Raw genomic sequence first — 24,183 nt, 5'->3', positions numbered from 1 at the left:
GGGTGACGACAGCCGCAGTACTGCGACGGGTTCAGCCTTCAGCGAGAGCGACGCTGCCGCCTGCTGGCCAGGAGGAAAACTGCGGATCCTGCGGCGATGTAGAGATGTCAATGACTCCGAAAGAAAGGTGTTTGTTGGTGCACGTTTGGCTGAAGCTTCGGTGAATAAGACCGCTAAAGTTGTTGATGTTTCAGGAGGTGGTTGCTAGCATGGAAATCTGAGGGAAAGACATCATCAGCTAGGGACAACTGTGGTCAAAAGCACATACTCCATGATTGTGATGTCCCTGCATTGGTTCGAGATGCAAGGCAAAACAGGCGAGCAACTCTGAATCCGTTCACTGTAAATATCAACCTGGGGAGCGAGGAAGCCGTTTCATTAAGAACAGTCAGTCGAGAACTTCACAGAGAGGGATACTATGGTTGGGTTGCAGTACATAAACCCTGCATTACCCTACATACACAAAAATGCATGTTTCTGAGTAAAGTGGTGCAAAGAACCCAGACAGTGGTCTGCTGAGCAGGAGGAAACAGTCATATGGTCAAATGAGTCGTTCTTCACCCTGTTTTCAACAAGTGGACAAACACTTGTTTCCCATGTTGAAGGGATCTGCGGCCCTGTTATGGTGTGGGGTGTGTTGTCCTGGCATGGTTTAGATCCACTAAGAGAGCAAGGTAAACACCAAGAAATACAAAGCCATTCATCCTATGGTGAAGCTTCTCTGTCCTGATGGGAATGGCCTCCCCCAGGAGGGCAGTGCCTCCATTCACAGGGCACGAGTGCTCACTGAATGAGCATGACAACAGTGTAAAGCATTTATACATAACACTTACAGGAGATTCTGAGACAGAGTTTTCCACCACCCTCAACAAAACGCCAAACGATAGAATTTCTCATGGAAGAGTGGTGTGGCATCCCTCCAGTAGAGCTCCAGACACTTGCAGAATTGATGCCAAGGTGCACTTACACTGTTCTGGGAGCTCGTGTGACCAAACGCCACATAATCAACACTTTGTATAAGCGCTTCCTTTATTTCGTTAGTAGTTACCTGTATGTTACACACATTGTGCAGTAAGCCATGCATTTACTACCACTGCCGGAGCGTCTCGTGGCGCTGTGGCGCTCCGCCGGAAGTGACGCAGGACGAACAGGAAGCGGGTCCTTTTCAAAAACACTCCCGGCCTCATCGCTGCAAGTTTGAAAGCAGCGGAATTTTAAACTGGTGAAAAGTGTTTGTAATCCAAGGATCAATCAACAACGGGAGCTCCTTACCGTAACAACAGCAGCCCGATCATTCTTGGATTTTATACAGACAGCAGGATTGTCACATTTTGTCCCGTCTGCGTCCTGTCTTCGTTTAGAGGGGAAGTGTACGGGATGGCGCGTATCTGAATACCCAGGACATTTTAAGTAGTTTATCAGCTGCACACCAAGCTGTAGCAGATAGCAGTCCTGTCGTAACGGTTACCGCGAGTGCTTGTCGTCGACATGTCGGACACTTGGAGCAACATCCAGGCGCACAAGAAGCAGCTGGACTCGCTGCGGGAGAGACTGCAGCGGCGCCGCAAAGACACAACGCAGCTGGGCATCGGTAACTACAGCCACCCAGATCTCTGACCCGAACCCACAGATCCCCGTCTGCATGCTGTACTAACCCTCTCTCTCAGTGCAGTGTTAGTGTGCTGTAGTGTCAGTGTGTATATACTGTATTAACCCTCTCTCTCAGTGCAGTGTTAGTGTAGTGTCAGTGTGTATATACTGTATTAACCCTCTCTCTCAGTGCAGTGTTAGTGTAGTGTCAGTGTGTATATACTGTATTAACCCTCTCTCTCAGTGCAGTGTTAGTGTGCTGTAGTGTCAGTGTGTATATACTGTACTAACCCTCTCTCTCAGTGCAGTGTTAGTGTGCTGCAGTGTCAGTGTGTATATACTGTACTAACCCTCTCTCTCAGTGCAGTGTTAGTGTGCTGTAGTGTCAGTGTGTATGTACTGTATTAACCCTCTCTCTCAGTGCAGTGTTAGTGTGCTGTAGTGTCAGTGTGTATATACTGTATTAACCCTCTCTCTCAGTGCAGTGTTAGTGTAGTGTCAGTGTGTATATACTGTATTAACCCTCTCTCTCAGTGCAGTGTTAGTGTGCTGTAGTGTCAGTGTGTATGTACTGTATTAACCCTCTCTCTCAGTGCAGTGTTAGTGTGCTGTAGTGTCAGTGTGTATATACTGTATTAACCCTCTCTCTCAGTGCAGTGTTAGTGTAGTGTCAGTGTGTATATACTGTATTAACCCTCTCTCTCAGTGCGGTGTTAGTGTGCTGTAGCGTCAGTGTGTATATACTGTATTAACCCTCTCTCTCAGTGCAGTGTTAGTGTGCTGTAGTGTCAGTGTGTATATACTGTATTAACCCTCTCTCTCAGTGCAGTGTGTATATACTGTATTAACCCTCTCTCTCAGTGCAGTGTTAGTGTGCTGTAGTGTCAGTGTGTATATACTGTATTAACCATCCCTCTCAGTGCAGTGTTAGTGTAGTGTCAGTGTGTATATACTGTATTAACCCTCCCTCTCAGTCTCTCAGTGTTAGTGTACTGTAGTGTCAGTGTGTATATACTGTAGTCTCTCTGTATAATATGATGATCAGATGCTAATCTGTTTTTTCCTCTCTGTGGGTTTGCAGAGGTGGGGGGTGTGGAGGGGGGGCCCACACGCAGTGACAGTCCTGGACCAGCTCTCCAGAGCCCCCCTCAGACAGAGCGCCCCCCAGACCCAGAGCTGGAGAGGAGACTTCTGGGATATCTGTCAGAGTTGAGCCTCTCGTTGCCTATAGATTCCCTCACCATCACCAGCCAGCTCAGTACCGTGAGTGTGTGTGTGTGTATCTGTGTGTGTATCTGTGTGTGTATCTGTGTGTGTGTATCTGTGTGTATCTGTGTGTATCTGTGTGTATCTGTGTGTATTTGTGTGTATCTGTGTGTATCTGTGTGTGTCTGTGTGTGTCTGTGTGTGTCTGTGTGTGTCTGTGTGTATCTGTGTGTATTTCTGTGTATCTCTGTGTGTGTGTGTGCACGTGTGTGTGTGTGTGTGTGTGTGGAGGGGTGTCGGGTTCAACTTCAAATCCACCTTTAATCTGACTTTAACCCTTTAAGGAAAGCTATATGAAGGCTGTGCTGTATAACGTAAACATCTGTTACCCATGTCTCTCCTGACCTCCATACTCTCCCCCCTGCGTTTCTCCTCCTCGCCTCCTTCCCCCCTCCGTCTTGCACCCACAGACGGACGCTCCCGTGTCCCACGCCTGCATCCAGAGTCTCCTGCTCAAATTCTCCGCCCAGGAGCTGATTGAGGTGCGGCAGCCCTCCATGGCCCCGCCCTCCTCCACGCTCGTCACCTCAGTGGACCACACAAAACTCTGGGCCATGATTGGGGGCGGGGCCCCAGCACAGAGGAGTGGTGTGAAGAGGAAAGGGGAGGAGCCTCTTTCACATCACAAAAGAGCCCCTGGCTCCTCCCCCTCTCTGCCCGCCCCTGCCTCACCCCCGCCTTCCTCCTCCATCTCCCTGGCAGCCGCCTCCTCCTCCCAGCTGGCCGGGCCCTCTGATTGGAAGGCAGGGGGCACAGGGGGCGGAGCTGAGAAGAAGGGCCGGGCCAATAAGGGTCAGACTTCACACCTGGACATGGAGATCGAGAGCCTCCTGAACCAGCAGTCCACCAAGGAACAGCAGAGCAAGAAGGTGCAGAGAGACTCTGAGATGCTTTATTCTGTGTTTTTATTCTGTGTGCTGGTACTCAGAGGTGTGCTGGCACTCAGAGGTGTGCTGGCACTCAGAGGTGTGCTGGTACTTGCATTTCCTGCTGCAGATGAGTGCACTAGCACTCAGGTTTGTGGAGGTAATAAGACACCACTGAGCAGAGTTATGAGAGAGGATGATGGTGGAGAAGGATGAGAGGAGGGTAGAGAGGTAAGACGAGGAAGGGAAGAGGGACCTGGCGATTGTGCTTTGTGTAGTTAAATGCACATCCTTAGTCGTTCCAGTTGGGTCATAACTGAGATGAGCTGTGGTGGCCATGGTGACCTCTATATCAGTATAGGTGACTGATTGAGTATTGGTTGAGTGATTGATTGATGAGTGATGGATCAGTTTGGATTGGAGCTGTGCTCCTCCTCCCCAGGTGAGCAGGGAGATCTTGGAGCTGCTGAACACCAGCTCGGCCAAAGAGCAGTCCATCGTGGAGAAGTTCCGCTCCCGCGGCCGCGCCCAGGTGCAGGAGTTCTGCGACCACGGCACCAAGGAGGAGTGTGTGAGGTCCGGAGACACGCCCCAACCCTGCACCAAGCTGCACTTCCGGTCAGTACCCCCAGCCCCGCCCCCATGACCGGGCCTGTCTGTCAGCAGCAGATGGGGAGTGGCCTTGCGTGGCTGTTTGAGTGTCTCATTGGTACAGCTGCATCATGTGACCTCTGTGGATCATTTGAATGTCTCACTGGTGCAGCTGTGTCATGTGACCTAATGGATCGTCTGAGCGTCTCATTGGTGCAGCTGTGTCATGTGACCTCTGTGTGTCCCAGGCGCATCATTAACAAGCACACAGACGAGAGTCTGGGCGATTGCTCCTTCCTCAACACCTGCTTCCACATGGACACCTGCAAGTACGTGCACTACGAGATCGACTGCCCCCCTGAGGTGGAGGGGGGCGCGCTGGGCCCGCAGGCGGGGGGGGCGGAGCTGGGCCTGCACGCCGGGGATGCCGACAGTAACGTGGGCAAGCTGTTCCCCTCACAGGTGAGAGAAGGGGCCGGTCAGACCGGGACAGGAGTGGCACCTGTTTGTGATGCAAGTGTTGGTACAGTGGTGAGTGTGTGTTGGTACAGTGTTGACTGTGTGTTGGGGTGTTGTTGGGTGTGTATTCGCACGGTGTTGAGCACATGTTGGGCCAGTGTGGAGCGTGGATCTGACTCTCTCTCTCACAGTGGATCTGCTGTGATATCCGCTACCTGGACGTGTCCATCCTGGGGAAGTTTGCGGTGGTGATGGCCGACCCGCCCTGGGACATCCACATGGAGCTGCCGTACGGGACGCTGACGGATGACGAGATGAGGAAGCTCAACATCCCCATCCTGCAGGATGAGGGCTTCCTCTTCCTCTGGGTCACGGGCCGGTACTGTCCGCACGCCAGTAATCAATCAATAGTCTATACTGATCGCTAATCAAACCATCTCTGTGCCGAGTCTTCCTCTTCCTTTAGCAGCAGGGTTTTACCCCCTCCCTCTCTCTCTTTCCTCAGGGCCATGGAGTTGGGGAGGGAATGCCTTAGTCTGTGGGGGTAAGTGTTTCTCTCTCCTGTACCGTTTGGGTTTCTCCCTGCGTCTCTCTCTCACTCCTTCTCTCTCTCAGGTATGAGCGTGTGGATGAGATCATCTGGGTGAAGACCAATCAGCTACAAAGAATAATCCGCACTGGGAGGACCGGTCACTGGCTCAACCACGGCAAGGAGCACTGCCTGGTGTGTGTGTGTGTTTGTGCACTTATAAGAATACATACAGGAACAGGTGGTTGTTTACTGTTGGTCAGATGTTTAGCTTCAGTCTTTTTAATCTGATTTTATGAGAGGTGCATCTTCCCTCTGTCAGCACAATCTGCAGCTGTTTTTGGTTCTGTGTGAGTCTGTTCATCTTTTGCCGTGCAGTGTGAACAGCTGAGAAATGTTCACCCAGGTGTGCTTACTGTCACCAGGTGGGCGTGAAGGGAAACCCCCAGGGCTTCAACAGAGGGCTGGACTGTGATGTCATCGTGGCAGAGGTCAGAGGTCAAGGCCACACTTTGAGTAGTTATTTGGTTTAAACAGACTGAGATGCCCTGCCTTTGCCAGTGGTGTTTTTATAAAACCCCCCCTCCCCCGCAGGTGCGCTCCACCAGCCACAAGCCAGATGAGATTTATGGGATGATCGAACGCCTCTCTCCAGGAACCAGGAAGATCGAACTCTTCGGCCGACCACACAACGTTCAGCCCAACTGGTGAGAGCAGTGTGTCTGTGTGTGTCTGTGTGTATTTCTGTGGGTGTGCAGTAGTGTGTGTTAGCATTAGACTATGTGTATGTGTGATAGTGTACATGTGTGTTAATGTGCATAAGACTGTGTATTTTTGGCCGTGGTCTCATCATTCTCTCCCCTCTCTCCTGTCCTCCCCAGGGTGACTCTGGGTAACCAGCTGGACGGGATTCACCTGCTGGATCCGGATGTTGTTGCTCGCTTTAAGAAGCGGTACCCGGATGGAGTCATCTCCAAGCCCAAGAACATGTAGTCCCCACCAGTGTTACCATGGACACATTTTTGCTTTTGTACACAGCACTGAGCTTATTTTTAATAAAACTTTGACGTTTTGAACGATTACGACTGCTGATAGTGTTTTTTGTAGTTTTCATTCATGTTTCATTTCAAAGTCTTATTCAAACATCAGTTCGGTGTTTTTAAAGACTGAAAAAATGTAAACCCCATTGACACAAACACTTCCAACTCTTAAAGCAACATCAAAAACAATTTTATATTAATTACTTCTATTTTTATTTTAACGGTTTTCATCAGTGTTTCATTAGTTTCTTTTTGGAGATGATCAGTTTTGACTGATCACTTGAATTTTGCTGTGATTGGCTAAATGCACCGGCCAATCAGCAAGCACACCTACATACAGGGAAGCGAAGAGTGATAACTCAGTAAAGGTTGGTTGTGATGTCCCCACAGTCCTCGGTACCACAGGGAGCAGAGGCCTGCAGCTCAGCATTTGGAATGTCCCAGCCAGAGGTCCTCTCACCTGTGGCTGTGTGCGGCCGCCTTCATGCATGTGATGGGATGGGAGAGGAGAGAAGGACTGGCATGTGATTGGATGGGAGAGGAGAGAAGGACTTGCATGTGATTGGATGGGATGGAAAACGAGGAGCTGTGAGTGTGATGTAATGGAGGGGGAGGAGTTGTGTATCATTTATGTTTATTTCGGCATCAGATTCATGACTTTATGTTCTAATAAACTTCTTCATCTCCATCGTCATCCTCTTGGGCCTGTTCCTTTTCATCTGTCTGGCTCTCCTCTTCTCCCTCCCCCTCCCCCTCCCCCTCCCCCTCTCCCTCTCCCTCTCCCTCCCCCTCCCCCTCTCCCTCTCCCTCTCCCTCTCCCTCTCCCTCTCCCTCTCCCTCTCCCTCTCCCTCTCCCTCTCCCTCTCTCTCTCTCTCTCCCTCTCTCAGGTTCCGGTACTCCCAGTAGACTCCTCTCAGAGTCTGAGCTGCTTCCAGAGACACCTTCAGCATGCCCACCACCTCCCTGTCCTCATCCACACCGACGACTAGAGAGAAAGAGGGAAAGAGGTAGCAGAAGAGAGTGAGAGAGGGAAACAGGAAGCAGGGGAGGAGGGAGAGAGGGAGAGAGAGGAAACAGTGTGACGTGCATGCGCCCACATCATTGAACTGAAAACAGAGAATAAAGGCAGCAGGGCTCTCACTGTCAATCTGCCGCTCGATGACATCACTTCCTGTCTGCAGCACGTCCTGTAAGTCCAGGTAGGCGTGGCCAACATCCACACACTCCTCCTCCTCCTCATCCATGGGCTCACTCACAACGGTGAACTTTAACCTGGAGGGAAACATGCAGGACTGAGGCTTTCACAAGAATTCAGAGTATTTCAGTGTGAAATGTTATAAATGTAAATGTTTCCCTTTTTACTGCAGATCCTGGTAGAGTGTGCAGTTAACAGTAACCTGCTCATTTCCAATATTATTATTCATGATTACTTACAAAGTCAGCAGACAGTGACTCACAGGACATTATAAATTAGGGATTGATAAATAATTAACATCAATATAAATACTGTGATATCATTCCCAGCTGTCAGTGATCAGTAATGTGGGCATATCTGCCACAGGCCTGGAGCTGGCAGAGGCAATATTCATAGAAGATGTTTATATTAATTATAATGATATCCTGCGCTGAAGCCCCGCCCCTCGTCATACCTGCCCTGGTTAGGGTCGGTTCCTTCCAGCATGGTGTACAGGTACTGTCTGAGCGACGCTGCCTCCTCACCATCCACATAGATCACTGGGGGGGGGATACATGGTGCTCAGGTCTGTATTCATAAAGCTTTGACTGTGAACAGTACTACAGTAATACTGAGATATATATTCATAAAGCTTTGGCAGAGGTGCTTAGTAAAAGCAGAGCTGACAATCATTACATCTTTTAAAAGGAAAAAGCTGTATTACTTATTGATCATATCTTTTTTAATATTTCACCAATGATACAGAAGTAAACACACACTCACCCATTTGCACAATTACACTCTCTTGCACTTCTCCCTCACTCTTACACGCACACACACACACACACACGCACACACACACACACACACACACACATACACCAACCTCTTGAAAAATTGTAATGTATCTCTTCTCCTTCAGTTGGTTTCCGTAGAGACATGGGAGTCTCAGTGGTTTCCATGGGAATGCCCAGGAGGCGATATTCCACATAGACACGATGCACAGATTGGTCAAGAGCGACTTGGGAGTTGGGGAGGAAAGAGAGAGAGAGAATCTCCACTCTCAGCTTGTTGCCCTGATGGAGAGAGGAGAGGATCAGAAGGGGGTAACACAGAGATGCTAGTTTCACTCTAGCAGTCTAGGATCTTTTAATCCAATAGCCTTTGTGGATGTGTGCAGTGAATGAGCCCATTTTACCTTTTTCACGGCTCGGCGCGGGTGTGGAATGATGATGACATCACTGCCTGAGGAAGCTCTTGATTCGCTAGATTCTGTGACGGACGCCTCACTGTCCAGGGGAGCTGCTTATGGAAGGTGTGATGCTGACACAGTTACTGATCCATTCTGCTCTACAGCACTTATCCTGGATCTGTTTCAAATTTAAGCTTGGAACAAACTGACCCAGGGTTGGTTATTTAAACCAGAAAGAACTTAGATATTTATGTTAGGGTTCCATATGATTAGGCCTTATATTCAATTAGTTAGAAAAAATGTATATAAAAAGTTCACTTCACTTAAACAAAAAGTAAAAAGAAATTAATTTGAAAAGCATTCAAAAGTCACCTTTGTCTCCTCTGTCTTCTTCCTCCTCTTCCTCCTCCTCCCCCGGGGACAGGACTTCCTGTACAGACAGTGGAGGAATAGATGCACAGTGTCAGCTCCAGGCTGCCCAACCTCTCTCTCACCCCTCCTCTTCCTGCTTCCTCCACTCTTTTCTATCTGTTCTTTCGCCTCTTCCTCTTCTTCCCTCCTGCCCTGTGCTCCTCTCAGCCTGTTTCACCCTCCTCCCTCGTCTCTCCCCCACCCCCTCCTCTATACATGTGGTTCAGTGTAAAACACAGAAATGTACACACATATGTGAGCAGGTATGTGAGGTCACCATCTCACGGTCACAGACTCTTCACCTTCCCTCACCTCAGCCCTGGAGTACGCTCTCCTCGAGGCCGGTCTCGAAGGTGGGCGGGGTGTCTTTCGCTCGCGGACAGGTGACCTGAGGGGCGTGGCTCGATCTGGCTCAGGTGACCTGAGAGATGTGGCCCTCTTTCTTGCAGGGGATCGCAGGGGCACGGAGCCAGCCGGCTCAGGTGAGAGCAGGGGTGTGGCTCGATCAGGTGACCTGTGGGGAGTGGCTTTACCTGGCTCAGGAGATTTACGGAGTGTAGCCCTGTCAGGTTGTCTCAGCCTGATTGGTGGGGGCCGGGGCTGGACATGAAGACAAAACAGAGGTCAAAGTTCATAATAATAATGTTTAATGCAGTATAATTTAATCTCAGAATTACATGGTAAGATGTTTGTATGTGTGTGTGTGCGTGAGTGTGTGTGTATGTGTGTGTGTGAGTGAGTGAGTGTGTGTGTGTGTATGTGTGTGTGTGTGTGTGTGTGTGTGTGTGTGTGTGTGAGATACTGACCTGCTTTTGAGTTTCTCTGCGTTCAGTGACTGTCTCCACTTTGGACAAAGCTGCCTTAGACTGAAAGTGAGAGAGAAACGGATATGAGCACTATTTTAAACACACACACGCACACACACACACACGGACACGCACATGCACACGCGCGCACACACACACACACACACACACACACACACACACTCACACACACACACTCACTCACGCACACGCACGCACACACACACACACACGGACACACACTCACACACACGGACACGCACACGCATGCGCATACGCACACACACACACAAACTCACTCACACTCACTCACACACACACACACGCACATGGACACGCACACGCACACGCACACACACACACACACTCACTCACACACACACACACACACACAGACACACACACGCACACGCATACGCATACACACACACACACAAACTCACTCACGCTCACTCATGCTCACTCACACACACAGCTTTACCCTGGGTTTGGCAATGGGCCTCTTCAAGGTCTCAGGTCTCTGTCTGTGTCTCTCCATCTCTTTCTCTTCATCATCGGTCTCCCACCTTCTCTTGTGCGCCTCTGGTGGTTGAAATGGGTACTTCCACCGGAGAGAGGCTCTGACCACGCCCCGCGGGCTTCCCCCCGCATCTCTCAGCACAAAGTCACCTGACAGGAAGCAGGAGCAGCACAGGATGATGGGAAATATCCAACCGATTAATCCTAGCCACAGCCTGTAAGAGTCACACTGCTGCATACGGTTCCTACTCAATGTGACACAGGAAGGACAGGGAGAGTCTATCAGTGTGACACAGGACGGACAGGGAGAGTCTCTATCAGTGTGACACAGGAAGGACAGGGAGAGTCTCTATCAGTGTGACACAGGAAGGACAGGGAGAGTCTCTATCAATGTGACACAGGAAGGACAGGGAGAGTCTCTATCAGTGTAACACAGGAAGAACAGGGAGAGTCTATCAGTGTTACACTGTACACGAGATGCACTTACACATCTGGGCGCTGCATAGAAACACTCCCTTGGCAGTAAAATCCTGCCCCCTCCACCCCTTTCTCACCTCTGATTGATCGTCCCAGAGCCAGCGCCCGCAGGGGAATGGGGGTCTTGGCCAGGTAAGACGCTGGGGGGTGGTCGTCACTGTCGTCAAAGGCGTACACCCACAGCCTGCCCTGCTGCAGGTAGGCCAGCATGTCCACCGTCACAGCCAGTGGGTAGGACGCAGAGTCGTTAAACACGGGGTCGGTGCTGCAGGGCACTGTGGGAGAGACGTGTGGCGGCAGGTCGTACAGGCGGTACAGCAGGTAGGCGTCAGGAAGTAGTCCCGGCCACCGTGTGCTCAGTCCCACGCATCGCTCCATCACTACCTCCAGCTCGTTTGGTGTCCCTCCACCATAGTCAAACAGTTCCTGTACATATAAAATACTTTCAGTGAATACAAATACATATTTGCATGCACATACATGACTCTAGAACAGCCCAAAGTGCGAGTTTGTCTCTGTCACCCCACAGAGAAAAGCACACTTTGGCCTCACACGCTGCCTCACTTGTAAGTCACTTTGGATAAAAGCATCTGTCAAATGAATAGATATATTGAGTTTTTTTGAATTATGGATTATTCTTTATGATGAGATACTTCATACCTCCTGGACGCTGTCCTCCCAGAGCAGGGTGCTGTGGGGGGCTCCTCTGGGCGTGAGCCGTCTGTCTGTCGACATGTCCGTCTGCTCGGCCGGGGGGTACAGACGCACCCAGTACTCCAGCACCCCCAGAATCTCCCCTTTAGGGCCTGTCCAGAAACCCAGGCACTAAGCCTTAATCTCACTGCACCCCTGCTGCACCACATCACAGCTCAGCACAGTGACCTCACTGCTGCACCACATCACAGCTCAGCACAGTGACCTCACTGCTGCACCACATCACATCACAGCTCAGCACAGTGACCTCACTGCTGCACCACATCACAGCTCAGCACAGTGACCTCACTGCTACACCACATCACAGCTCAGCACAGTGACCTCACTGCTGCACCACATCACATCTCAGCTCAGCACAGTGACCTCACTGCTACACCACATCACAGCTCAGCACAGTGACCTCACTGCTGCACCACATCTCAGCTCAGCACAGTGACCTCACTGCTACACCACATCACATCACAGCTCAGCACAGTGACCTCACTGCTGCACCACATCACATCACAGCTCAGCACAGTGACCTCACTGCTGCACCACATCACATCACAGCTCAGCACAGTGACCTCACTGCTGCACCACATCACATCACAGCTCAGCACAGTGACCTCACTGCTGCACCACATCACAGCTCAGCACAGTGCAGTGTGCTGTCACAGTGTCCTAAACACTACACTATAGCCCAACCCTACTGAGAAGAAATAAAAGCACTAGGGTTAGGGGTTAGGATTAGGATTAGAATCAGGATTAGGGTTAGGGGTTAGGGGTTAGGGTTAGGGGTTAGGGGTTAGGGTTACCTGTGATGTTGGCTTTCCCGCTCAGTCGCTCACTCCTGTCCAGAGCTGCAGACAGAGGTATCCAGGCTTGCCCCCGGGTCACAAACTGCACCCCACCCAGCGCCTGGTGCACCTCCACTCTGACCCCCCCTCCCTGCCCCCGGAGCTCTCCCAGGTCGCGTGGAGAGAGGGCATAGCGGGACGTGAACCCATAATTTGGTTGGGGCCCCGAAATCAGAGGGGTGGAGTGTGTTTCGAAGTCCAGCAGAGCGTAGGTACAGAAGGTCACCACCTCCCGCCCTTGGACCCCAGCCCCACCTCTGACCCTGTCCTGACCCGTTCCCATGACCCGCAGACCCCCAGGGGTGAAGGCAGCCCCCCTGAGGTGGATCTCCAGCAGAGACTCTTCCCCCCGCAGCTGGGAGAAGATGGTATCGTCCTCCACTTGCTCAGCCCCTTCTTGGTCCCCCCCTGCCCAGGTGTACTGAAGTGGTATAGTCCGTTTGTAGTTTTTGGGGCTGTAGGCCAGTTCCTGGAGCTGAGCTGAGGTGAACAGAGTCAGACAGAAACAAACGCAGCATTCAGAGCGCACACAAACCACCCCACACCCTGCCGAGAGCGTCGCTCATCAGGAGCGAATCTGGTTCAGAGCGCACACAAACCACTTAGAGAATCAGGCAGTCTGTAAAACACAACCCCCCCATTATCAGGGCCGGGTCTGGATTATACTGCTTCATTACCACAAGTTAGCAGCTCTCATCCTGAAAGACAGTCTTACTACACAGGAGTTATTGTCTCTGTAAGGTAACTGTAAATGTTCTACAGTGTATTTATTAACACACTGTGGGGCGGTTTTTGCCATTCAGTAAGGTAGTTTTTATAACTCTATTAGACAGTTACAACTCTCTCACCCTGTAGTATAGTTATTCTCTGGGCTCTTCTCTCCAGCAGTCTGTCCTTCTCTCCCATCCTCTTTCTGCTCTCCTCCCTCTCGCTCTCTGCCCTGTCCGTCACAGTCTGCAGCTCAGCCTTGCAAAGAGGAAGGTTTATTTAAAAAAACTAAAATCCGACATTCTACCCAGTAAAGCCACGTTAAAGAATGCGCGCGCAGACCTGCAGGTCGCTGTTAATGCGATGCTGCAGCAGCAGCATGTCTCTGCTCTTCTGCAGCTCCAGCACTGTCTCTGCATGCGACGCCTGCAGGCTCCTCAGATCCACAGAGGAGTCCTCCACCTTCCCATCAGCCCCGAGTGAGCGCAACTGCTGCTCCCCCTCTCGCTGGAGCCTGAACGCCTGAGCGAGAGAGATAGAAAGAGAAAGAGAAAGAGAGAGAGACAGAGAGAGAGAGAGAGAGAGAGGGAGAGAGAGACAGAGAGAGAGCGAGAGAGAGAGGGAGAAGGAGAACGAGTGAGTCAGGGGGAGACAGAGAGATGCAAGGGGACGGGATATGGAGAGTTGCTTTAGAAATCAGAAATGATTTGTGAATTCAATTTAATGGTTACATATTAATAATAAGGGTTCGCAATACCCCTGTGTTTAAATCTGAGAAAAGAGAAAACCTTGATCTGAAGGAGAGTTTCACTCAGCTCCTCCACACTCATGTCAAACTCCTGAAGGAAAGATGGGGGGAGACATCAGTAAGTTAGCCAAAAAGCTGGGTGTGCTGTCCCAGGCCTGGACCTGCCTGGCAAAGAAATGAAGTCAGTTTTGATGATGATGTAGCCTGCTGTTCCTCACAGAGCCAGCACTGTACGAATCCTACCACTGCTCCAGCCGTAATGTCAGCAACAGGCCCTGACAGTATCTCTGAATCAAAGCAGCATTATGAGACACACAGCAGATGCTTCACGGAGGGAGCCATCTTAGAGCACTACCACCTCCTCCCTGGACTTGAAATTTTAAATCTGCACTATGTCAGATAATTTCCCAGGAGACATGAGCCAATTCATTGCTACCTTCTGAGAAATGAACAGCCATATTTTCATATTCACCTGAGCTGGGCTGACTCTGGCTGGCCAGAACTAGTGAAAAACTATTGGCACAAAGCCGTCCACATAAACACGCTCTGCTCAGACACATGTCCATGTATCAGCATACCTGTTGAGCTCTCTGGATGCGGTTTTCCGTAAATCTTGACCTCTCACCTTTGTTACTGAATCCAGTCTCGCTTGCAGTGATGTCACTTCCTCCCTGTACCGCAGAACTTCCTGCTCAAGGATTCTGTGCTTTTCTCTCAGTGACTCTGAAGCATCTGTAACTGTGTGCACAAAACGTGGAGCCGCTGTTGGGTGCAGAGAACAGCATAAAGGTGTATACAGGTAAAGCAAGTGTAAACAGACAGTATAAAAGGGAGAGAGGTGGGATACCGCTGGATCAGACACACACACATACACACACACACATACACACACACACACACACACACACACACATACACACAGACACACACACACACACACACACACACACACACACACACACACACACACACACACACACATACACACACACACACAGACACACACACACACACACATACACACACACACACACCTCGCGGGTTGGCCTTCTGCTCCTCGGGTCTCTCCCTCTCATGACGCATGCGCTCTCGCTCGCCCTCCAGCCTCTCTCTCTCCGCGCGCTCTGCCCGCAGGGCCTTCTCCAGCCTCTGCAGCTCCGCCCGCCAGCTCTCCTCCACGTGCCTCTCCCTCTCTCGGCCTGGCCGCTCATTATACCGACTCTGCACAGACATGGTGCTGGAGAGAGAGGGGGAGAGAGAGAGAGAGAGAGAGAGAGAGAGAGGGAGAGGGAGAGAGAGAGAGAGAGAGAGGGAGAGAGAGAGAGGGGGAGCGAGGGGGAGAGAGAGAAAGAGAGAGAGAGAGAGAGAGAGAGGGAGAGAGGGAGAGGGGGAGCGAGGGGGAGAGAGGGAGAGGGAGAGAGAGAGAGGGAGAGGGAGAGAGGGAGAGGGGGAGCGAGGGGGAGAGAGGGAGGAGAGGTGGGATGGTGTCAGAAAGACTGCATTGGCTGGCATCGGCAGGGGAGATATGGGGATATTTCAGTCTCTCATTATCCTCCCACCCCATCGTGTCCTCCTGTCCTGACAAGCTCTACAGTAACAGACACGAAACAGAAAAAATACCCCCTCCAGGAGGCTCACAGCCCCGTCCCATGAGAGAGCACCCCCCACACCCCCCCACTGCAGAGCCACACCCAACCCCACCCCACACCTGCCCTACTTGGTCCCATTCTACCCCAGACTGTGAAACAGGAGACAACCCCCCCCCGTTATTCCCCTGTTCCCCCAAAGAAATAACACTGTGTTCACTTCTTCACCTCTCCAGCAATCTGTCATAGTTCTCCTTCAGCAGATCCCTCTCTCCTTCCACATCAGCCAGTCTTTCCTGCAGCTGAGAGAGGGGGGAGAGATTAGGGGCCATATATGCGCCAACAGTGTATCAGTTACAGTGTGTCAGGGACAGTGTGTCAGGGACAGTGTATCAGTTACAGTGTGTCAGGGACAGTGTGTCAGTTACAGTGTGTCAGTTACAGTGTGTCAGGGACAGCGTGTCAGGGACAGTGTGTCGGGGACAGTGTGTGAGGGACAGTGTGTCGGGGACAGCGTGTCAGGGACAGCGTGTCAGGGACAGCGTGTCAGGGAGAGTGTGTCAGAGACAGTGTGTGAGGGACAGTGTGTCATGGACAGTGTGTCAGAGAAAGCGTGTGAGGGACAGTGTGTCGGGGACAGCGTGTTGGGGACAGTGTGTCATGGACAGTGTGTCAGGGACAGCGTATGAGGGACAGTGTGTCGGGGACAGCGTGTTGGGGACAGTGTGTCAGGGACAGCGTGTGAGGGACAGTGTGTCATCTGAAAGCAGGAAGTCAGCGTGATTCAAGCTGCTGGTTTGGGTTAGAAAGCTCCGCCCACTCAGTGTGGGAAGGGTAATTGCTGTACCTCCTCCAAGGCATGTGAAGAGAAGGTGGCAGTAGTGAGCTGTCCTTCCAGGCACAGCACTCTCTGTCTCTCTTGTTTTAGCTGCTCAGTCAGCTCCTGTACCTTCCCCAGCAAGGCCTCCTGGCTCTCCTTTATGGACTTTTGACTCTTTTCGAAAGATCAGAATACAAAAAAAGAATAAAATACACATTTCATCTGACCAGTATCTTTACATGTTATCTGTTGTATTTTGACCCACAACTAGAGTCAGTGGGACATCAGATTGAATTGAATTCCCTGTGTGGTTCATGATGAGAACTTTCTCTTACCTCTTCCAGCTGGGACTCACAAGCCTGCAGAGAGGAGAGAGAGAGAGAGAGGGAGAGAGAGAGGAGAGAGGGAGACAGGGTATCAGTGGTCTATGCATGGTCAATGATAGTGGAGACGTGTGACCACATGTCATTGATTAGACTGATTATATTTACTGATGAAAAATTAAGGAGAATTAAAGAATTGCAGAAACATTAAACATGCAAATGCAGGCATGAATGAGCTTATCTGCCACATGCTGAGTTTATGGTCTGCAGTGAGAATGAGAAGGTGACCCTTCCACAGACACTGTGGCTAGAAGTTTCAGCATTTTACCACAGATTCTCATGTCAGCTTCAGGGCCCTTAGGGCTTCCAGACCTGCTGAAGCACACTGAACTTCTCTTGGATGACCAGCAGGGCGGCACTCTTTTCTGAAAGCTGCTTTTGCAGGCGGATCATGTCCACGTTCTCTCTGATCGTGACTCTGTAGGAGAATGGGAAGTGTGCAGGTACATCAATAACAGGAGACACATATCTGTGCCTCTGATACACACCGTACAGGTGTGTCAGTGAACAGGTGTGTGAGTGCACAGGTGTGTCAGCGCACACTGGGGGTGCAGCAGTATAAAAGGTCTGTTTTGCTTAGGTGTGTGGATCACTGTACAGGTGTGTCAGTGTACAGTAAAGCGTACCTGTGTCCTTCAGCCTGTTGTCTCCTCAGTTCGCGCATCGTGTCCTCGATCTCCCGCTCCTTCTCTCTCAGGGTGTCTCTCAGTGACTGAGCGGCCGACTCCAGCTCAGTCACCCTCACCTGCTGGGTGTCCGCCACACTTGACCTGAGATTGGAGGAAAAGAGCTGTGATTGGACAGACAGGGGAGTTTACACCTTCTCATAGTGAGCTGTGATTGGACAGACAGGGGAGTTTACACCTTCTCATAGTGAGCTGTGATTGGACAGACAGGGGAAGTTTAAACTCACTAACCTGATAAGGGCTTGACTGCTCAAAGTGGAAGAGTGGGAGAGAATAACATTAAATAAACATTAGAAACAAAATAACCTTTCTCAGTTTCATGAACTTACACAATCACACACACACACACACACTCACAGTCTCTCAATCTCTTCTCGGTGGCTCTCTGTGGGGTTCTGCCCATAGCGGGGGGGAGCTGTCTGGGCTGCCCGTCTGACTCCGCCCTCTCCATCTTGGCTCCTCCCTTAAAATAGAGGGGGAGGGTGTGGTTTGTACTTGGTCTAATCTGGCTTTGAGGACAAATTCATCTGTATAACCAACCTGTTAATTCCTTATGGTGTAAAATACATTTCTTTAAAGATATCTGTAAATGGTGACTCCTCCCAGTACCACTCATCCTGTAAAATAACATCCCTCTCTGTAATGTGACTTTTCTCACTACCTCTCACAGTGTAACCATAGTCTGACTCATCTCAGTTTTTCTCTGTAACTCAAGTCCTCTCTGCAGTCTGAGTCCTCTCTGCAGTCTGAGTCCTCTCTGCAGTCTGAGTCCTCTCTGCTAACTGAGTCCTCTCTGCTGCCTGAGTCCTCTCTGCAGTCTGAGTCCTCTCTGCTGCCTGAGTCCTCTCTGCAGTCTGAGTCCTCTCTGCTAACTGAGTCCTCTCTGCTGCCTGAGTCCTCTCTGCAGTCTGAGTCCTCTCTGCTGCCTGAGTCCTCTCTGCAGTCTGAGTCCTCTCTGCTGCCTGAGTCCTCTCTGCTAACTGAGTCCTCTCTGCTCCCTGAGTCCTCTCTGCAGTCTGAGTCCTCTCTGCTGCCTGAGTCCTCTCTGCTAACTGAGTCCTCTCTGCTGTCTGAGTCCTCTCTGCTGTCTGAGTCCTCTCTGCAGTCTGAGTCCTCTCTGCTAACTGAGTCCTCTCTGCTGCCTGAGTCCTCTCTGCTGCCTGAGTCCTCTCTGCAGTCTGAGTCCTCTCTGCTATCTGAGTCCTCTCTGCTGCCTGAGTCCTCTCTGCAGTCTGAGTCCTCTCTGCTATCTGAGTCCTCTCTGCTGCCTGAGTCCTCTCTGCTGCCTGAGTCCTCTCTGCAGTCTGAGTCCTCTCTGCAGTCTGAGTCCTCTCTGGAGTCTGAGTCCTCTGTGCTGTCTGAGTCCTCTCTGCAGTCTGAGTCCTCTCTGCAGTCTGAGTCCTCTCTGTAATGAGACTCGTCTCTTTACCTCTCACTCTGTAGTGGCCCCTGCCACCGAGCTCCAGGATGTGCTGCCTGGCCAAGCTCAGCTTGTTCTGCAGCGCCCCCTTCTGGCTCTCGAGGGTGGCCACGCGTGCCTCCAGCTCCTGCAGGGTTTCCTCCATCTCCCCGTCCCGCGGCCCGGAGGTGCCTGGCCGGCCCTGCTGCAGACGCATCAGCTTGGTGGACATCCTGCAGAGCGGAGGTGCAGTGAGCCGCACAGAACGCTGTCTCTGTCCCGGTGTGTACCTGTGCACCTGAGCTCTGTCCCGGTGTGTACCTGTGCACCTGAGGATTCCAGCACCTGTGCTGCTCTGCCGGTACGCTCTGTCCCAGCCTGTCTGTCCCTCTGTCCTGGCCTGTCTGTCCCTCTGTCCTGGCATGTCTGTCCCTCTGTCCTAACATGTCTGTCTCTCTGTCCTGCTCATTCATTATCTGCTGCATCACATCACCTCTCTGCTGCTCCCGTTACCCAATTTGCTTCAAATTTTAATAGGTGTTTCAGTTCTGTGGGATTCAGCTTTTAAGGCATGAACCTCTGAGGCCTAGGATCCATGTCTTTATTGCCAGGCTGAAGCTCCTTACTGCACCGATTACAAGCCTGAAGTAAATATAACACGTACACTGTTCAAATACAGACCTGAATTGTTGCTTGTTTCTCTGAGATTTTTTTCTGGAATGTCCAGATTTACTGTCAGATCAATAACATAAATGACAATAATTCCATTCTGACAGGACTGCTCTACCAGAGTGTATTTCTGACAGCGCTGCTCTAACAGAGTGTATTTCTGACAGCGCTGCTCTGAGTGTATTTCTGACAGCGCTGCTCTGAGTGTATTTCTGACAGTGCTGCTCTGAGTGTATTTCTGACAGCGCTGCTCTAACAGAGTGTATTTCTGACAGCTATACTCTAACAGAGTGTGTTTCTGACAGTGCTGCTCTACCAGAGTGTATTTCTGACAGCGCTGCTCTAACAGAGTGTATTTCTGACAGTGCTGCTCTGAGTGTATTTCTGACAGCGCTGCTCTAACAGAGTGTATTTCTGACAGTGCTGCTCTAACAGAGTGTATTTCTGACAGTGCTGCTCTACCAGAGTGTGTTTCTGACAGCGCTGCTCTACCAGAGTGTATTTCTGACAGCGCTGCTCTAACAGAGTGTATTTCTGACAGCGCTGCTCTACCAGAGTGTATTTCTGACAGCGCTGCTCTAACAGAGTGTATTTCTGACCTCTAACAGAGTGTATTTCTGACAGCGCTGCTCTAACAGAGTGTATTTCTGACCTCTAACAGAGTGTATTTCTGACAGCGCTGCTCTAACAGAGTGTATTTCTGACAGCGCTGCTCTGCTCTAACAGAGTGTATTTCTGACAGCGCTGCTCTAACAGAGTGCGTTTCTGACAGCGCTGCTCTAACAGAGTGTATTTCTGACAGCGCTGCTCTAACAGAGTGTATTTCTGACAGCGCTACTCTAACAGAGTGTGTTTCTGACAGTGCTGCTCTAACAGAGTGTATTTCTGACAGCGCTGCTCTAGCAGAGTGTATTTCTGACAGCGCTGCTCTAGCAGTGACAGGCTCTGTTGCAGCTCCTGCTCTGTTGAGGAGCGCAGGTCCCTCTCTCCCTCTGCGCCTCCTGCTTTCTCTCCCTCTCTCCATACCTGCGGATCCGCTGCTCCTGGGCGCGGCTGTGCTGCCTCAGCAGGGTGTTCTCCTCCTGCAGGCGGAGACACTGCTCTTCCAGCTGCTCCCTGGGCACCCTGAACACCCGCTGCCGATCTGAGAGAGGAGGAGCAGAGCAGAGGAGTCAGACAGGCAGTGAGAAGCCACACCTGCAGGAAGGGCGGACGAATTACAACCTCACCTTTTATCTTCAGCACCTGCGGCCTCCTCCATGACCCCACCTCTCTGCCAGCGTCTGAGGAGGAAAGTGATAATCAGAGATAAACAAAAACTCACCAATACCCTGAGCCACTCACAGATTAACACTCACCAATACTCTGAGCCACTCACAGATTAACACTCACCAATACTCTGAGCCACTCACAGATTAACAAATACCCACCAATACTCTGAGCCACTCACAGATTAACACTCACCAATACTCTGACCCACTCACAGATTAACAAAAACTCACCAATACTCTGAGCCACTCACAGATTAACACTCACCAATACTCTGACCCACTCACAGATTAACACTCACCAATACTCTGAGCCACTCACAGATTAACACTCACCAATACTCTGACCCACTCACAGATTAACACTCACCAATACTCTGAGCCACTCACAGATTAACAAATACCCACCAATACTCTGAGCCACTCACAGATTAACAAATACCCACCAATACTCTGACCCACAGATTAACAAATACCCACTGATACCCCTATGTACTAACAGAGAACTTCTGTAAATACACTGATGATACTGACTACACAACAACAACACAGGAACATAAGTACTGAAGACACAGACCATGAGAAATATACCCTGACTGACAGACACAGTCATGCTGTGAGGTACACACATAAATGGACACACGCACACACACGAGTCTCAAACTCACACACCCCTCACCTTGCATCGTGGGGTTTAGACCAGCCCGCAGTCCCACATCCCTCACTGGGAGGTCCCCTGCCGTCTCATCCACAGCCAATGACATCGCAGGACCAGCAAACACCAGCCTATCAGAGAATCTGTGGGAAGTGGGCACCTGATTACCTCACAAAGAGCCAATGAAATTCACATATCTGGCTGGCTGATAATAGTCATGATTTTTTGTGCTGAACAAAAAAAGAATTATTTTATAGTTGGAATTACTTGTTTTATGACACAACAACACTATCTTCTAAAGCAAAATAAGCCTGCAGACTTTATTACATTTTTACAAAATGCATAAAGTCTTACAATTCAATTCAAAAACCAGAAACACCAGAGGTGTACGGCTGGAGGAATTCTCCTTCCCAGAATCCTCCTGCTAAAGATCATACTCAGAGACTGGAAGGCCTCGGCTTCATTCACCCATTTGCTCTGAGTCTAACTGAGCTGGGACAAGCTGTCTGTCAATCCAAGCAAGCAACCACCAATCAGCTTTTTACTGACTCTGTGAATACAGGCTACTTCTCCTACTACATGCAGTAGCAAAAGGTTTTAACTGACTTGGATAGTATTCTTACAAGAACACAAGAAGTTTAATGGCAAAACAGGCCGCTCTGTCTGAGAGAAAAAAAACTTTGAAACACTAGTATGAAATTTAATATAAACTATTATCCACCACCATCCTCTTTTTCTGCAGACAAAACTAATAGTAAATTATCTTCTACAGGCCATTTTATTTATAAGTTTTAAAAATGTAAAAGCCCAATCAAATCTCCCCCAACTCTCCTTGTGTTTAGACTGTCTAGTGTCTTGAGCTTTCATAACTTCTATATTTGATAACATTGTTTGCTAATACATTTCAGAGCCTGAAACTTTGACAAAATGCACATGGATGTTTATGTAAAATTAGAAATATGTGGATATTTACCTTAACAAAATGTTTTACCTTAAAATAATTAATAATAATTAATAATAAAATAACTAATAATAAGAGAAGATGGAGGCCAATAAACAGGAAATCGCTGGAATCTGCTGTGCATCTCCTGCCTTCAGCCCTGGCCTTTTCTAAACTCAACCAACACATCAATCAGGGAAGCAGTACAACGCAAGGACTCTTCACTAATGAATCCACACAGAGCACAGGCAAGGTTCAGGGCTTACCCTCTTATCCACGTGGAGCTTCACAGAGCTGTCCAGGTAAGGTACCTTCTCTCACAGGTACGGTACAATGGCACTCCAGCTTTGAGGCTGCAGGTCCAGGTTTCCGGTCCCTCACCTGTTCTGCACAAGTCCAGGCGTTAGGATGGAGCCAGGGAGGCTAACGGCAATCAAACAGAGGATCGGTGTATCTGGCATCAGCAGGGCTTGCGTCCAAACAGAACACATACTATTCTGAAATGTTTATTCACCCTCAGGAGCTTTAGGGTGAGCTCCACTGCACTGCTACAGACGGACATGTTGAAAGACCACTGCAATGGTTTGGAGCACTCACCCAGGTTAAAAGGGACTGTACCAGGCAGCCTATCACAGCCTGTTCCATATGACATCACAGAGAGGGGTGGCAGAGGTACCTCGACCCCACCCTGACAGACGCTGCCGTAATGAGCACCGGACTCCAGTAAGCCTCATGTCACCTCCGCTCTCAGCAGACTCATCTGCAGGTCACCAGCGAGACTAGCAAAGCATTCCATTCAGGTGATCAAGCACACAAAGAGACACCTACCTGCCACACACAGAGCCACCCCAGTCTAAAGTGAGACTAGAGATGATGACAATGATGATGATGATGATGACGACGACGATGATGATGACAATGATGATGATGATGATGATGAATCTAAGACTTGTTAAGTTATTTTATTAGGTCCGGGTAGTCTCTCTCTCAGTCTCTAAGTCATTCTCTATAGCTTTCTTTTCCTCTCTATCACTCTCTCTGTCTTCCTCATTCTTTCTCTCTCTCAGTCTCTTTCTTCCCCTCTTCCTCCTCTGTCAGCATTAAGCCACTGTGAGTCCAGTCAGCTCTTCGTATTAAACCTCTCCCCCCATTTTCCTCCTGTCTTCCCTCCTTCTCTCACTTCTGCTTTTATTCAAAGAGGTGTCTTAACGGGAGGAATGAACTCTCTTTCTCTCTCTCTCTCTCCCTCTCTCTGTCTCTCTCTCCCTCTCTCTCCCTCTCTCTGTCTCTCTGTCTGTCTCTCTCTCTGTCTCAGTGCAGTGCTGCTGCAGGTCAGGCTCTGAACGTGTCAGTGTGTCCCGTCTCTCAGTGCAGTAAATGCCCTTCTCAGCTCCACTGCTCCTCCCCCAGAGCGGCTGTTGCTCCAGTGCTAATCTGATTAACCTTCTGTGTCAGACAGAACAGACAGGCGATTAGCATGTGTGTTTGGTTGTGTGTTTTGGGGGGGGGGGGTGAATGGGGGGATATGGATGGCAGTGTAATTATGGGGTGTGCAGGACAGACAGAGGAAGGTTCCCGGGGGTGGGAGAACCCCGCTCTCACTGGGCACAGTACCATAGACTGCCATGTAACAGCATGCCTAACATCTATGTGCTCTAGCGATGTAATGCTATGGTTTCCCATGCCTTTAAAGCTTGTTTAACTGGAGCTGAACTGAGTCCACGTAACTGAGAACATTGCACCGTGGGGTAGTGTGGTGTTCTATAGCCTTAGTAGGTCATGTAATCTTCTCTCTCATTGGTTGTAGGTATAAATCAGTTGCCCCTGTAGGCCACCACCAACAAATGAGA

General features: G+C 50.2%; 2 protein-coding genes across 3 annotated transcripts; one reads left to right on the top strand and one right to left on the bottom strand.

Annotated features, from left to right (window-relative positions):
* Window positions 1-1,174: 1,174 nt before the first annotated feature.
* On the top strand, window positions 1,175-6,295 carry mettl3 (methyltransferase like 3). Of its 2 annotated transcripts, none has more exons than XM_036551096.1 (11): window positions 1,175-1,591; window positions 2,672-2,853; window positions 3,267-3,725; window positions 4,165-4,340; window positions 4,562-4,775; window positions 4,964-5,151; window positions 5,278-5,316; window positions 5,388-5,496; window positions 5,739-5,792; window positions 5,896-6,008; window positions 6,183-6,295. In XM_036551096.1, the coding sequence occupies exons 1-11, from the start codon at window positions 1,489-1,491 to the stop codon at window positions 6,292-6,294; spliced, it is 1,749 nt and encodes a 582-aa protein (XP_036406989.1). In that variant the 5' UTR covers window positions 1,175-1,488; the 3' UTR covers window position 6,295. The 2 variants fall into 2 exon arrangements, with proteins under 2 accessions (XP_036406989.1, XP_036406988.1); XM_036551095.1 differs by having other exon boundaries at window positions 5,727-5,792.
* Window positions 6,296-7,226: 931 nt separating this feature from the next.
* On the bottom strand, window positions 7,227-21,502 carry rpgrip1 (RPGR interacting protein 1; the record flags this gene model as incomplete). Its single annotated transcript, XM_036551729.1, has 28 exons — window positions 21,418-21,502; window positions 20,700-20,753; window positions 20,497-20,614; window positions 18,832-19,034; window positions 17,760-17,865; window positions 17,634-17,648; window positions 17,343-17,486; window positions 17,029-17,134; window positions 16,669-16,692; window positions 16,361-16,507; window positions 15,742-15,815; window positions 14,962-15,164; window positions 14,553-14,659; window positions 13,968-14,018; window positions 13,522-13,701; window positions 13,320-13,437; window positions 12,430-12,951; window positions 11,582-11,727; window positions 10,999-11,347; window positions 10,407-10,594; window positions 9,926-9,985; window positions 9,432-9,719; window positions 9,081-9,138; window positions 8,715-8,818; window positions 8,403-8,592; window positions 7,992-8,076; window positions 7,484-7,614; window positions 7,227-7,327 (listed from the first exon to the last, which is right to left on the bottom strand). Coding segments are annotated over exons 1-28 (3,957 nt in total), but the record flags the coding sequence as incomplete, so codon positions are not given.
* Window positions 21,503-24,183: the final 2,681 nt, after the last annotated feature.

This window comes from Megalops cyprinoides, chromosome 18 (genome assembly GCF_013368585.1).
Source record: "Megalops cyprinoides isolate fMegCyp1 chromosome 18, fMegCyp1.pri, whole genome shotgun sequence".
Lineage (NCBI taxonomy): Eukaryota > Metazoa > Chordata > Actinopteri > Elopiformes > Megalopidae > Megalops > Megalops cyprinoides.
Note: the sequence above shows the minus strand (reverse complement) of the source record. Positions and strands in the feature narration are given on the sequence as shown.

Excerpts from the sequence above, each read along its gene's own strand:
- mettl3 (XM_036551095.1), top strand. The coding sequence starts at position 1,489 with ATGTCGGACACTTGGAGCAACATCCAGGCGCACAAGAAGCAGCTGGAC. Across the intron at positions 4,341-4,561 it reads TGCACCAAGCTGCACTTCCG|GCGCATCATTAACAAGCACA; the intron begins GTCAGTACCCCC and ends TGTGTGTCCCAG. Across the intron at positions 5,317-5,387 it reads GAATGCCTTAGTCTGTGGGG|GTATGAGCGTGTGGATGAGA; the intron begins GTAAGTGTTTCT and ends TCTCTCTCTCAG.